A 15,422-nucleotide genomic window follows, 5' to 3' on the forward strand; every position below is an offset into this window, starting at 1 on the left:
CAAGCCAGGCCAGCCTCCTACAGTAACATAAGCAATTAACATACAATATCCTGTACGGATGCCTCAAGTGGATCAATGTTATTGGGTTGATAGTAATATACAAAACGTTTCCATTTATCTGCATTGCACTTCCTGGTTGTAGGTTTACGTGCTTCCCTTAGATCATCAATACATTCTGATGGAAGCTGTATGTAAGGAAATGCCTCCTTCACATGGTTACCCGCTGACCTATTGCCTTTTCTGATGCTAAGTTATGATTGAAAGTGTGCTGGGACACTGCTAACCAGGCCCCAGCACCAGTGTTCTTTCCCTTAACTGTAACTCTCATTCCACAATTGGCACAGCCCTGGCACTCATAAATCCCTTGTAACTGGTACCAAGGGCCCTGATGCCAGGGAAAGTCTCTAAGGGCTGCAGCATGTGTTATGCCACCCCGGGGACCCCTCACTCAGCACGTTTCCTATACAAAACCAGACGCCTGCTTTGCACACTGCACCCAGCCGCCCCTGTGCCACTGAGGGTGTGTTTCGTGTGCCTACTTTTGTCGTCCCCCCAACCCCCCCTGTCCCTCCCAACATCCCCCTCCCCCCTCTGCCCATGGCACAGAGGGCAGAATCAAAATAGAGTCCAATCCATGAGCCTGTGATGCAGTAGGAACGAGAAGGGTGAAGGTACCCAAAGGGGCGGTTAAACGATCCAGACACTACAATCGGATCAAGTGTAGTATGAAAAATGCGTGTGAAAACCATACAGACGTTTCAAGGAAAGATAGAGAAGTTCAAATAGTACCGAACCAAGATCTACTGGAGCGAGAGGGAACAAGTCTGAACCAGACAATGAAAAGAAAACAATCCAACAAAGGACTCGATGCCCATGTGCACTATCACTGAGAGGAAGTCACTTATCTTGTGACTCAAAAAAAAAAGCTTCTTCGAAGAACAACAACTTGTAACACACCAAGCCCAACACTAGATGGTGAACTTATGCAAAGCATTTGTATCTGCATCGAACATCCAAAACATCATTATGCTTGTAACCGCTGGAGGTCAGACCACTTTTGCACGATTTTATTTGTAGACATACAGGAATCCTGTGTGGTGTTAATTTTGCTGTTTACACCGACACACAAGAGAATTTTCCAATACAGAAAATCTGTGATGAGTCCTCTGAAGAAAAATAAAAAAATTAAAAAAAAAGTGGTGTCATAATCATAATTCACCAAACCAGGGACATCTCCAGGATTCTGGTGTTGAACGTTGGGGGCTGGTAGGTTTTCCTAGAAGGTGTCCAACCTGAATAGCACCCCAGCAAGAAACTAGGCCCCACTAGGATTTTTGACGGATATATATATATATATATATATATATATATATATATATATATATATATAAAAAATGTCATTTACCAGTGTACATCTGTTCGTGGCATGAGACGCTGCTGATTCACATGCTGTGCATTATCCTGCCATTTAGTGTTGGGCTCGGAGTGTTACAAGTTGTTTTTCTTTCTGCTCCATTGTGCATGGGTGTCGACTCCATCTTAAATGGTTTTCCCCGCAGAGGGTGAGGTAGGAGTTGCGAGTATACTAGATGTGCCCATGCAATGGAGTAGGTATGTATGTACTTAGTGCATCAAAAGAATAATTATTTACAAATTTTCATTCAACTAATAACGACTACAGGCTACCGGGGAAGTGGGAGGGTGCATGTGAATCTGCAGCATCTCATGCCACGAACAGATGTACACTGGGTAAGTGACATTTTCCGTTTGGTGGCATGTGTAGCTGCAGATACACAGGCTGTGCATAGACTAATAAGCAGTAATCTCCCCTAAAAAGCGGTGGCTTAGCCTGTAGGAGTTGAAGTTGTTTGAAATAATGTTCTTCATACAGCCTGTCCTACTGTGGCTTGTTGTGTTAACACATATACACAGTAATGCTTCATGAATGTATGAGGCGTAGACTAGTTGGCGGCCTTACAAATTTCAGTCATAGGTATATTCCCCAGAAAAGCAATTGTGGTGCCTTTTTTCCTAGTGGAATGTGCTTTTGGTGTAATAGGTAGATCCCTTTTTGCTTTGATATAGCAAGTTTGAATACATTTAAACTATCCATCTGGCAATGCCTTGTTTGGATATAGGATTACCTGCATGAGGTTTTTGGAAGGCTACAAACAATTGTTTTACGAAATTGTTTGGTCCTGTCAATGTAATACATGCTCTTTTTAGGTCTAATGTATGTAAGGCTCTTTCGGCTACTGAGTCTGGCTGTGGAAAAAAGACTGGGAGTTCCACTGTTTGGTTTAGGTGGAACGGCGATATGACTTTTGGTAAGAATTTGGGATTTGTACAGAGAACCACTTTATGTTTATGTATTTGTATAAAGGGTTCTTGTATAGTAAATGCTTGTATCTCACTTATTCTAAGTGATGTGATAACTTGGAAGGTAGCCTTTCTAATAGCTAAGTATTGCATCTCACAAGAGTGCATGGGTTCGAATGGTGGTCCCATGAGTCGTGTTAATACAATATTAAGGTTCCACGAAGGTACTGGTGGTGTTCTTGGGGGTATGATTCTTTTTAGTCCCTCCATAAATGCTTTGATGACTGGGATTCTAAAAAGCGATGTTGAATGTGTAATCTGCAGATAGGCAGATATTGCTGTGAGATGTATTTTAATTGAAGAGAATACTAACTAAGACTTTTGTAAGTGTAATAAGTAGCCTACAATGTCCTTTGCGGAAGCATGTACTGGTTGAATTTGATTAGTGAGGCAGTAGTAAACAATTCTTTTCCATTTGTTTGCGTAACAATGTCTTGTAGTAGGTTTTCTAGCTTGTTTAATGACCTCCATACATTCTTGTGTAAGGTCTAAATGTCCAAATTCTAAGACTTCAGGAGCCAGATTGCTAGATTGAGCAATGCTGGAGTCGGGTGTCTGATCTGTTTGTGTTGTGTTAACAGATCTGGCCCGTTTGGTAATTTGATGTGATGTACTACTGATAAGTCCAGCAGTGTTGTGTACTACGGTGGCGAGCCCAGGTTGGTGCTGTAAGTATTAGTTTGAGTTTGTTTGGACTTAGTTTGTTTACCAGATAAGGAATGAGTGGGAGAGGGGGAAAAGCGCAAGCAAATATCCCTGACCAGTTCATCCATAGAGCATTGCCTTGGGATTGATCTTGTGGGTACCTGGATGCGAAGTTTTGGCATTTTGAGTTTTCCTTTGTTGCAAATAGATCTATTTGAGGTGTCCCCCAAATTTGAAAGTAATTGTTTAGTATTTGGGGGTGAATTTCCCATTCGTGGGTTTGTTGGTGATCTCAAGAGAGATTGTCTGCCAACTGGTTCTGAATCCCTGGAATAAATTGTGCTAGTAGGCAAATGTGGTTGTGAATCGCCCAATGCCATATTTTCTGTGTTAGGAGGCACAACTGTGTCGAGTGTGTCCCTCCTTGTTTGTTTAGATAATACATTGTTGTCATGTTTTCTGTTTTGACAAGAATGTATTTTTGGGTTATTATGGGTTGAAATGCTTTCAGTGCTAGAAATACTGCTAACATTTCCAAATGATTTATGTGAAACTGTCTCTGATGCATGTCCCATTGTCTTTGGATGCTGTGTTGATTGAGGTGTGCTCCCCACCCTATCATGGAGGCATCTGTTGTTATGACGTATTGTGGCACTGGGTCTTGGAAAGGCCGCACTCGGTTTAAATTTGTACTGTTCCACCATAGAAGCGAGATGTATGTTTGGCGGTCTATCAACACCAGATCTCGAAGTTGACCCTGTGCTTGTGACCATTGTGATGCTAGGCACTGTTGTAAGGGCCGCATGTGCAATCTTGCGTTTGGGACAATGGCTATGCATGAAGACATCATGCCTAGTAGTTTCATTACCATTCTGACTTGTATCTTTTGTGTTGGATACATGGCCTGTATTACTTTGTGAAATGTTTGAACCCGTTGTGGACTTGGAGTGGCAATCCCTTTTGCTGTGTTGATTGTCGCTCCTAAGTATTGCTGCGTTTGACACGGCAAAAGTTGTGACTTCGCGTAGTTGATGGAGAAACCTAGCCTGTGATGGGTTTGTATGACATATTTTGTGTGCTGTGAACACTGTTTTAGCGTGTTGGTTTTGATTAACCAGTCGTCTAAGTACAGGAACACATGTATTTGCTGCCTTCTGATATGTGCAGCTACTACTGCCAGGCATTTTGTAAAAACTCTTGGCACAGTTGTTATTCCGAATGGCAACACTTTGAATTGGTAATGTATTCCTTGGAATACGAACCTTATGTATTTCCTGTGTGAAGGATATATTGGTATATGGAAATACGCATCCTTTAGGTCTAATGTAGTCATGTAGTCTTGCTGTTTGAGCAGTGGGATTACGTCTTGTAACGTGACCATGTGAAAGTGGTCTGATTTTATGTAGGTATTTAGTGTTCTGAGATCTAGTATTGGTCTCAGAGTTTTGTCCTTTTTGGGTATTAGAAAGGACAGTCAGTAAACTCCTGTGTTTTTTTTGTTGAATTGGTACTAATTCTATTGCGTCCTTTTTTTAGCAATGCTTGAACTTCTATTTCTAGAAGATCTATATGTTGTTTTGACATATTGTGTGTTTTCGGTGGGACGTTTGGAGGGAATTGGCGAAATTCTATGCAATAACCATGCTGGATAATTGCTAAGACCCAAGTGTAAGAAGTTGGCTCTGTATGTGCTATTTCAAAGTAAGGAATAGCATGCACAGAGTCCAAGGGTTCCCCTTAGAGGTAAAATAGTGGTAAAAAGAGATAATACTAATGCTCTATTTTGTGGTAGTGTGGTCGAGCAGTAGGCTTATCCAAGGAGTAGTGTTAAGCATTTGTAAGTACCCGCGTCTTCGGAGGGCAGACCAGGGGGGTTTTGTAGGGCACCGGGGGGGGGGGGGGGGGGGGGGGGGGGGGGACACAAAGTAGCACAGAAAGTACACCCTCAGCAGCACGGGGGCGGCCGGGTGCAGTGTGCAAACACGCGTCGGGTTTCCTTCAGTTTTCAATGGGAGACCAAGGGGTCTCTTCAGCGATGCAGGCAGGCAAGGGGGGGGCTCCTCGGGGTAGCCACCACCTGGGCAAGGGAGAGGGCCTCCTGGGGGTCACTCCTGCACAGAAGTTCCGTTTCTTTAGGGGCTGGGGGCTGCGGGTGCAGGGTCTTTTCCAGCCGTCGGGAAATGGAGTTCAGACAGTCGCGGTCAGGGGGAGCCTGGGGATTCCCTCTGCAGGCGTCGCTGTGGGGGCTCAGGGGGGACAACTTTGGTTACTCACAGTCGTAGAGTCGCCGGAGGGTCCTCCCGGAGTTGGTTGTTCTCCACCAGTCAAGTCGGGGTCGCCGGGTGCAGTGTTGCAAGTCTCACGCTTCTTGCGGGGAGTTGCAGGGGTCTTTAAATCTGCTCCTTGTAACAAAGTTGCAGTGCTTATGGAGCAGGGCCGCTGTCCTCGGGAGTTTCTTGTCTTTTTCGAAGCAGGGCAGTCCTCAGAGGATTCAGAGGTCGCTGGTCCCTTGGAAAGCGTCGCTGGAGCAGGTTCTTTGGAAGGCAGGAGACAGGCCGGTAAGTCTGGGGCCAAGGCAGTTGGTGTCTTCTGTTCTTCCTCTGCAGGGGTTTGTCAGCTCGGCCGTCGTCCTTCTTGTAGTTGCAGGAATCTAAATCTTTAGGTTCAGGGAAGCCCTTAAATACTAAATTTAAGGGCGTGTTTAGGTCTGGGGGGTTAGTAGCCAATGGCTACTAGCCCTGAGGGTGGGTACACCCTCTTTGTGCCTCCTCCCAAGGGGAGGGGGTCACATCCCTAATCCTATTGGGGGAATCCTCCATCTGCAAGATGGAGGATTTCTAAAAGTTAGAGTCACGTCCGCTCAGGACACCTTAGGGGCTGTCCTGACTGGCCAGTGACTCCTCCTTGTTGCTTTCTTTGTTCCCTCCAGCCTTGCTGCCAAAAGTGGGGGCCGTGGCCGGAGGGGGCGGGCAACTCCACTAAGCTGGAGTGCCCTGCTGTGCTGTGACAAAGGGGTGAGCCTTTGAGGCTCACCGCCAGGTGTTACAGCTCCTGCCTGGGGGAGGTGTTCGCATCTCCACCCAGTGCAGGCTTTGTTACTGGCCTCAGAGTGACAAAGGCACTCTCCCCATGGGGCCAGCAACATGTCTCTAGTGTGGCAGGCTGCTGGAACCAGTCAGCCTACACAGATAGTCGGTTAGGTTTCAGGGGGCACCTCTAAGGTGCCCTCTGTGGTGTATTTTACAATAAAATGTACACTGGCATCAGTGTGCATTTATTGTGCTGAGAAGTTTGATACCAAACTTCCCAGTTTTCAGTGTAGCCATTATGGTGCTGTGGAGTTCGTGTAAAACAGACTCCCAGACCATATACTCTTATGGCTACCCTGCACTTACAATGTCTAAGGTTTTGCTTAGACACTGTAGGGGCACAGTGCTCATGCACTGGTACCCTCACCTATGGTATAGTGCACCCTGCCTTAGGGCTGTAAGGCCTGCTAGAGGGGTGTCTTACCTATACTGCATAGGCAGTGAGAGGCTGGCATGGCACCCTGAGGGGAGTGCCATGTCGACTTACTCATTTTGTTCTCACTAGCACACACAAGCTGGTAAGCAGTGTGTCTGCGCTGAGTGAGGGGTCCCCAGGGTGGCATAAGATATGCTGCAGCCCTTAGAGACCTTCCCTGGCATCAGGGCCCTTGGTACCAGGGGTACCAGTTACAAGGGACTTACCTGGATGCCAGGGTGTGCCAATTGTGGAATCAAAAGTACAGGTTAGGGAAAGAACACTGGTGCTGGGGCCTGGTTAGCAGGCCTCAGCACACTTTCAATTCAAAACATAGCATCAGCAAAGGCAAAAAGTCAGGGGGTAACCATGCCAAGGAGGCATTTCCTTACACCAAGTGTCTGTTATTTCCTCCCAAAGTTTGTAAAATTGGCTTAATCTTCCCCCACAGGGTTATATGGAGAAGTGTGGCTCAATGGTTAGAGCGGCAGACCCTGAAGCAGAGACCTGGCTCAAGACCAGGGTTCAAGTCCTGCTTCGGCAGGTCTTGGGCTCAATTCCCCTTGACCAGATAATTCTCGCCTCGGTGCCTAATCTAATTCATGGGTCCCACTCTGCAACTCTGGGCAATAGCTTGCTTAATTTCTACAACGGCCCCCAACAGCGCTTGGATGCCTGGCTTCACCCTGGGGGTGCTCAGGAGTGGGCGCCTCACAGGGAAAAGCCAGGAGGGGTTCCATAGCGGTATGAGTACAGCGCCTTGAGACCCTAACGGGTGAGTAGTGCGCTATACAAGTGCTAATTTACATTTTTTACATTTACATGTGATGGGGTGTGCGACTTGTGAGTCACTGCTTATTTTGAGGGGTTTTGGGGCCTTGTAATTTCTCGATTTTTGGGGAATTGGCCCCCTCTAAATTGCCCCCGAAAACCTCCCCTCTGATATTGACCCTGGTAGGTAGGCCTTGTTTGTGAGGTTGTGGTTTCTGTGGGTTGACCTCGAAACCCTCCCCCAAAAGGTGTTTTCCGAAATGTGCCTCTGCTCTGCGGGGAGTAGAGTGCGCCCATGGCTTTGGCTGTATCGGTGTCCTGCTTTAGTTTTTCAATGGCAGTGTCTACCTCCGGCCCAAACAATTGCTGTTCATTAAACGGCATATTGAGCACAGCCTGCTGGATTTCCAGTTTGAACCCAGAAGTGCGCAGCCATGCGTGCCTTCGTATTGTGACTGCAGTGTTTATTGTCCTTGCAGCTGTATCTGCTGCACCCATGGAAGACCGTATCCGATTATTTGAGATACTTTGTCCCTCTTCCACCACCTGTTGCGCTCTTTTTTGGAACTCCTTGGGTAAGTGTTCGATGAAATGTTGCATTTCATCCCAATGAGCCCTGTCGTATCTTGCCAAAAGTGCTTGTGAATTGGCAATACGCCACTGATTTGCTGCTTGTGCTGCAACCCTTTTTCCCGCAGCATCAAATTTGCGGCTCTCCTTGTCTGGAGGTGGTGCGTCGCCTGAGGTATGAGAGTTGGCTCTCTTACTAGCTGCCCCCACAACTACGGAGTCTGGTGTTAGTTGTGTTGTAATATATATTGGGTCGGTGGCTTATATTTTTTCTCCACCCTTGGAGTTATGGCTCTGCCTTTAACTGGATCCTGAAATATTTGTTTTGAATGTCTTAGCATTCCTGGGAGCATGGGAAGGCTTTGATACTGGCTATGGGTGGAGGATAGGGTGTTAAAGAGAAAGTCATCCTCAATTGGTTCCGAATGTAAGGAGACATTGTGAAACTCGGCTGCCCTTGCGACCACCTGTGTATAGGATGTACTGTCCTCAGGTGGTGACTGTTTTGTAGGATAAGAGTCTGGGCTATTGTCAGACACTGGAGCATCGTAGAGGTCCCATGCATCGGGATCATCCTGACTCATTGTGGTATGAGCTGGTGAGTGCATTAGTGGTGGAGTTGTCGCTGGTGATGCATGTGTTGAAGGTGGTGGAGAAGGTGGTGGGGTTGTTCTCTTTGCCACTTTTGCCTGTGGTTGCTTGTCCTCTTGTTGAAAGGCAAGTTTCCTTTTAATCTTGATTGGGGGAAATAGTGGTTATCTTCCCTGTGTCCTCATGAATATGAAGCCTTCTTTGCGTGTAGTCAGGCTCTACAGCTTGAAGCTCCTCTCCAAATCTATGTAATTGGGTGGTTAACCCTTGTTCCTCTGTATAGGAACTAGTTTTCGGCTCTGAGGCTGGATGTTTCGGGACCGAAACCTTTTCGGAAGACTTTTTCGGCTCCGAAGAAATTTTCTTTGGTTTCGGCGCGGTGTCTCGGTGCCGAATCTCTTCGGTGCCGCTGTCTCTGTGCCGAAGTTTCTCGGAGCCGCTGTCTCGGCTCCGAGGTTGCTGTGTGGCGGTATCACGACCGGAATCGGATGACTTCAACACCAGCATGCCCTTTTTTGGTGCCTTGGGTCGGTCACCTAGTTTTTGGGTTAAGCCATGGCAGTGGCGTCCCCTGGGCTTTTGTGGACTTTTCGTGAGTCCTTATTTTCGACGTCTTACTCACGGTTGTTGTTTCTTCGGCGTCGAGTTCTTCTGAATCCGACTCGTGGATGGAGAAAGCTTCTCCCTCCTCGAACCGTTGTTGACCTGTCGGCGTGGACGCCATTTGTAATCTCCTGGCTCTTCGGTCTCTCAGCGTCTTCCTCGACCGAAACGCTCGACAGGCTTCACACGTATCCTCCTTGTGCTCGGGGGACAAGCACAAGTTACAGACCAGATGCTGATCCGTATACGGATATTTGTTATGGCATTTTGGACAGAAGCGGAACGGGGTCCGTTCCATTAGTCTTGAAGTCGCACGCGGTCGGGCCGACCAGGCCCCGACGGGGGATCGAAATTACCCCGAAGGGCCACCGGAGCTCTTCAAAATTCGGTGTCGATTTGTTCGAACTAACCCGATACCGAACGCAACAATACCGACGTTTTTTTCCGAGATTCTAACTAACTTTCAGACCCGAAACACGGAGCGAAAAGGAACACGTCCGAACCCGATGGCGGAAAAAAAACAATCTAAGATGGAGTCAACACCCATGCGCAATGGAATCGAAAGGGGAGGAGTCCCTCGGTCTCGTGACTCGAAAAGACTTCTTCGAAGAAAAACAACTTGTAACACTCCGAGCCCAACACCAGACGGCGGACTGCGCACAGCATGTGTATCTGCAGCTACACATGCCATCGAACACATATATATATATATATATATATAAAAACTGTTGGTCTAATAATGAGCCTTTATTTTCGGTTCTTGAAGAAATTAATACTTTTGCAATATGACTAGGAACAGTACCCCCTGTTCTCTCAATCTTTTGCAGGATAAAAAAAAAAGCCCTATTGGTCAGTATGGTAAAGAACAATGTTCTGCGTTGCTTCCAAATCTAAGGTTAAATAGACAGAGGCGATAGAGGTAGGGGGATTAGATGACCGAGGACCACAAGTACCTTTCTCCATCACATCATCCCCAATTAAAACATGGGGATATAAATTTTAAAGCTAGGAAAATTCACGTACGTCTCCGGTCAATTACTATTTTAATTTCCGGACTAAATCCTTTTTTTAGGCATCACCAAGCACCGCTATTTAGGTTTCCTTTTGTTAGCTTTCGAATTAGTCTTAATTCAATGAGAACAGATGCTATAATGTATTAACTCAATGAACAGGAACCATGGAAGATCTGGTGTCACTGTTCCAGAGCACTCAGTGCCCCCCCCGCCCCCAATCCGGAAGTTTCAGCAAATGGAAATTAGTTACAACTGCCTCAAGTTTGTTTTGCTGTGAAGTACTTGAATAGAAGCAATCAAATCTTTGTAAGCTCCTCGACACAGAATTACTCCACCCTTATCTCCACCCTCTACTATATTTTTCACACAAACCCACTCTACCTGGTGCCTAACACCAAATAAAAACCTAAACCATGCCACCTTCAAAAGAACTGTCGTGCCCTAGCACCATTTGTTTCAGGAAATACCATAAAGAGCATTTGAGAAATACAACACTAGCATGTACGTATCATCAAATCATGTCACAGGCATACCTTTTGGTTGGAGTTACAGATCTGGATTTTGAACGACTGTAAATAGAAAGGCAAAAAGCAACTATAAATAAATTTGAACTGTATCCACCATGACTCCCCCCTTCCCCCTCCCCCCTTCCCCCTCCACATCCTCACATCCTACCGAAATAGAAATATAGATACCGGTTGGTGGGATGCAAACTGTGCGGGGGTAGGGGAGGGTTTTAAAGGGTGAGGAGAAACGAGTAAGATTTGGAGAGCCAAACCACCATTAATGGGGTTACAATTTCTTGCTGTAAAACCAAGGCAACAGTTTGTCAATTATTTTTCAAACATGGACATGATGTCGAATACGTTTACAAGCATATGCGCCAATTAAATATTGAATGCTAAGAAACCTTTACTAGTACATCCACCACCTGCCTTCCCTGACGTTGCTGAAAGAAAACGAAGTATCTATGAGCAAAGATAATATAATTAACTTGGGAAAAATACTAGCCATTCAGTAGCTGCAGATTAAGAAAGATTGGGGGGTGGGCGCTGAACAGTACGCAAGCCCACCGTAGGAGGATCACATGATCGAGATGCTCATCAGAAGCAGTCTAACTTAACTGAAAGGTGTCGCATTTGCGTTCCCTCGTGTATGGGAACGGACATCTGATTAGATGTACCATCAGTTACTCGCCCAGGAACAACAACAACAACAACAACAACAACAACAACAAAAAACACCTGGCAATCTAACTAGCCGGATGGAGTCACTGAAGCTACAAAAACATCAGAGCCGTGGAGCTGCTGCAGGCATTTTTCTGACACCATCGGTGCACTAACTTAGATGTGTGCGACTTGATTATTTTCTAGTTTACAGAAGGCAAAGAGCCATCTTCTTTTTTAAGAAACATTATTACCTGTTCGGTCCCTTTTCCAATTCAAACTAAAGCATTAAGAGACAACGGATTTATTTGCAATAGTTACAGTGCAATGCTGAGTCAGAGTACCCACAATGGTAAGTTCGTTTAGGTTTTCCATGAAAATTTCAGTAGTCTGCATGCCCAGTCGGGCGCAGTTTAGGGTGAGGCCAACTGAAAACCCAACTGGTATCAGTCTGGAGATAAGGAGATGGAAACAGCTGGTATGTGTACATCCACACAGGTTCTAAACATTTGGAGGCCGTATCTCGAAACTGGATGGTCTTATATTTATGTTGTGAGGCCGCACATGGGAAGAGGAGAGGGGTATCTAATGCACCCGAAGTCTAGGTCAGTTCCAATGGAATTTAGGTACGGGAGCACTCACTTTAAGGCCCTCGTAGCTTTGGGCCAAGAAGATAAAGTAAATGGTGACTAACTCTGGTTAATGTCACTTAGTTCACACCTGGTGGTGCAAAAGGTAAAATCCAGCAGCTCGGTTATCTGCAGTCTTGGAAGGGACATAAGTATGACCAAAAAAAAAAAAAAAAAAAAGGCAGAAAGCAGTGCTTGATCACAAATGAAGAGGTGCGCCCGTGATGGGTTTCTTCTTTTCTAAAAGCAGATGCATAATTGTGGACTGAAACACAGCCTTAAGGACTGAGTGGAAGGCAACAGTCACATACAAGTCAGGCTTGGTCCTACACATGCTGCCAAGGCATGTGCCCTTGCAATGGTAATGCAAGCACCCCTAGACCAGTTTCATCCTCGATTGGCATCAGCGAGGGGCAGGTCTAGACAAGTGGCCCTCAACTAGAATGGGACTCACGGCTGGGGAACATGGTCACACCAGTCAGACCTAGAGATACACAAACAACTGACGGGTGGGATACTGTCAAAAGTCTAACCCAATACCGTACAGGTGCATGCCAGGCCATTTCTTTTTTATTGCTTAAAGCCACTCTAGGCAGGGACCATGCAAAAGCTAAAGGGTTTCATCGATGAAATCGAAGGCGGTCTGAACCATCTAGGCCTGCTTGAATTCTTGTGCATATGGAACTGGACAGTTTCTACTGGAGCAGCACCAAGTCTGATTGCTTCATAGAACAGATTTCGTTGGGCCTTGGATAATATACAAATGTACCCAGTTTGAAACTTTGAGGACCGAGTGGGAGAGATAACAGGTGGCAAAGAAATGTCAGGAGAAAGCTTGTACAAGTTAGAAAAAATATTAACAGACATAGTAGAGTGCAGTATGAGTGAATCTGAAGGCTTATGATTGGCATTTACACTAGGAGTAGCAGGCTAGGGTATTAGAGGGGTCATACCATGGATGGTGTTGAACACTAGCTAATGGAAATCCACCCTTTCTGCAGGGTCACTTTTTTTTTTTTTTTTTTTTTTTTTAAACCTTTTTGCTGGCCATAGAATCCTGTTCTCTTTAACCCTGTTAACCGTGGGTAAAGTGCTTATGATTCGCCTTTCAATATACAAAATACAATTAGTGCTCTTGACTGGCGTAATTTACTTACAACTCCCTAGTATATGGTACCCATAATGTACCCAGGGCATGCAAGTAAAACGTTACCAGCAGGCTTGCACTCACAGGGGTGACTATACATCTCTGCAGGCTTGCACCAGCAGCCGGGCGAAGCAGATCGTAACTGCAAATTCGACCCATCAAAAAACCCTTTTGATAGGCCCAAACCTTCATTTGAAATGTTAAGTCACTTCTAACGTAGGCCCTATTGCTCATAGTATAGGGTGGGGCTTACATAGTTAAATGTAGGACCTGTAGACGGTTATTATATATAGCCTTGCCACAGTAAAAAAAAAAAAAATTTAAAATTAAAAAAATAAAATAAAATAATTATGTTCTTTCACTGTAAGGACCTCTTCCATGGGGTTGGTGACAGCTAGAGAAATATTTGAAGGACTCTTAATAATTGAAATCCAATTTAATGTTAGTCAAATTGTGATGCGCTATTGCAGAAAGGGTAGTGTTTTCTTCTTCAGTTTTCTTTTGTCTGCATAAAGCCTCTGGAGGCCTTTAAGTATTCAACTGCCACCTGGCAGCTCCTCTGTGGCGAGGTGTGAACTACTCACAGGGCAGGGATAACGGGCCTTGAGGGTGGTCCTCTCTTCAAGAGGATGGCCTGGGGCTGTGCCCAGTCCCATGGTGCACTTCAAGCAGGCCTCCACTGCCACAGGCAAGTATAGCTCACATCTGGGCCAGCCTTCCCCTTTTGTCTTTCGAGTCATCCAGACACCAACTCTAGTTGGAAGTAGAGCTGCCCCAGAACTGGTTGAGAGCAACCTTTATGGTAGGCTTTGAGCACCTTTTCTGACATGAAGTGTCAAATCCTGATTGAATGGCACTTACTGCTCGACAGGTCTGCTGGTGTTTTACATATAACATCTGATGACCACTTCAAAAGGAGGGAAACAGAATGCCAAACACAGGGTTAACCCTGGAACCTTCACCCAATTGGTTAGAGTGTCCCCAGCAGCCATGCCCACCCACTAGCTTGTGCTTGGCATAATGTGGTACCTCCACGAACCCACTTCAGAAAACCCCTGGGCCTTAGGAGTACTCCATTAATACACTGCCCCAAGTTAGGCAAGTTTGTTCTGTGCCACAGCTACCAGGGGGTTGAGCTCAGGGTAATTTAGTGATTTAAAGGGGGTACAACCTGACAAGGACTGCAATTCTTACTAGAGGTGGGTATGTACCCTCCTCTCCACTAAGTACCCAATTTCTTACACTAATTAGAAGTAGTTGGACTAGAAGGTGAGCTGGTGTTGCATCATGTTTGGGAGGATACGGTGTTGAGACTAGAAGATCTAAGAGTTTTGGAAAATCCCATCTACCAGTGGCTCGACTTGTATCCTAGATGCAGGAAAGAAAGTACTTAAAAAAAATCAGGAGGTCCCCTGAACAAAAGTAAAGAGACTTACTGATGAGGTTTACGATTTTGTAAAAATTAGAATAGAAAGAGGTGTCCATGTTTTCAAGTCATGCCAGTTGTCACAGTATGTGTTGGACCTGCACCTTTTTTGCAGGGTTATGCCTTCCTATTTTTTTCCTTTTTTTGTTGCCTTTAGGACTCTGGGCACTTTACCACTGCTAACCAGTGCCAAAGTGCATATGCTCTTTGTCTAAAATGTATTGGTGATTGATTTCTGCATAATTGGCATTTTTGATACTCTTAATCCCTAGTATAGCGCACTGGGTGTCCCCAGGGCCTGCAAACTAAATAGGCCTCCAGTACTAATTGACCACCCAGATAAGTAGTCCTGCAAACACCTCAGAACGGACACTGACTGCAGTTTTAAAAACATGCCAGGCTCAAATCTTGCCTTTTACTACATGTACGCCAGAGGGAGCCCTAGGGCCAAGTTGACATTCCAACAAAGGAATTAAAAAGCAAACTTTTAAATTTGAACCTCCATTGACCCTAAATATTGAAATAACTTGTGTTACATTAAGAATATGAATAGCAATTGAAAAAAACAACTATGACTAAATAGTGTTTTTAACAAGGGTCAATTTCAAACAAGTAGGATGTAACATGATTGATAAGCAGCCAAGTGGAGGATTTGGATTACGGATGTTCCTTACACAACAGTAAAAGTCATGGCAGGAAAACAAAGCTCGAAGATTTAAATATTAATATGCCTCACCTTGATCTTTTCGCTGAACGCGACCTACGAGAAGTAGAGCGGTACCTGCGTGGAGATCGAGATCTGCTAAGTGATCTAGACGCAGACCTCGGAGAACGAGACCGTGTTCTAGAAGAAAAAAATAAATAATTTACACACTTTACTACATCTCAGAAAGTGACATGTGTTTAAAAAAAAAAAGGCTTACTCAACCCTCTGTAGTAAGGACCACATTATGTTCACATTGGTATATTTTAAACCTA

The 15,422-nt window shown here is 45.3% G+C and overlaps 1 protein-coding gene across 2 annotated transcripts in view; it reads right to left on the reverse strand.

The window, feature by feature from the left end:
- The window catches only part of LOC138296198 (serine/arginine-rich splicing factor 7-like), a 60,553-nt gene that overhangs the window by 15,102 nt on the left and 30,029 nt on the right, over nt 1-15,422 (reverse strand). The window contains exons 5-6 of one of the 2 annotated variants that reach the window (XM_069235102.1): nt 15,181-15,288; nt 10,610-10,645 (exon numbers count right to left, since the gene is read on the reverse strand). In XM_069235102.1, the coding sequence (XP_069091203.1) occupies nt 10,610-10,645; nt 15,181-15,288 (144 nt within the window). The remainder of the gene's footprint in view (nt 1-10,609; nt 10,646-15,180; nt 15,289-15,422) is intronic. The other variant, XM_069235104.1, reaches the window with a different exon arrangement.

Source organism: Pleurodeles waltl, chromosome 5 (genome assembly GCF_031143425.1).
Source record: "Pleurodeles waltl isolate 20211129_DDA chromosome 5, aPleWal1.hap1.20221129, whole genome shotgun sequence".
Taxonomy (NCBI): Eukaryota; Metazoa; Chordata; class Amphibia; order Caudata; family Salamandridae; genus Pleurodeles; species Pleurodeles waltl.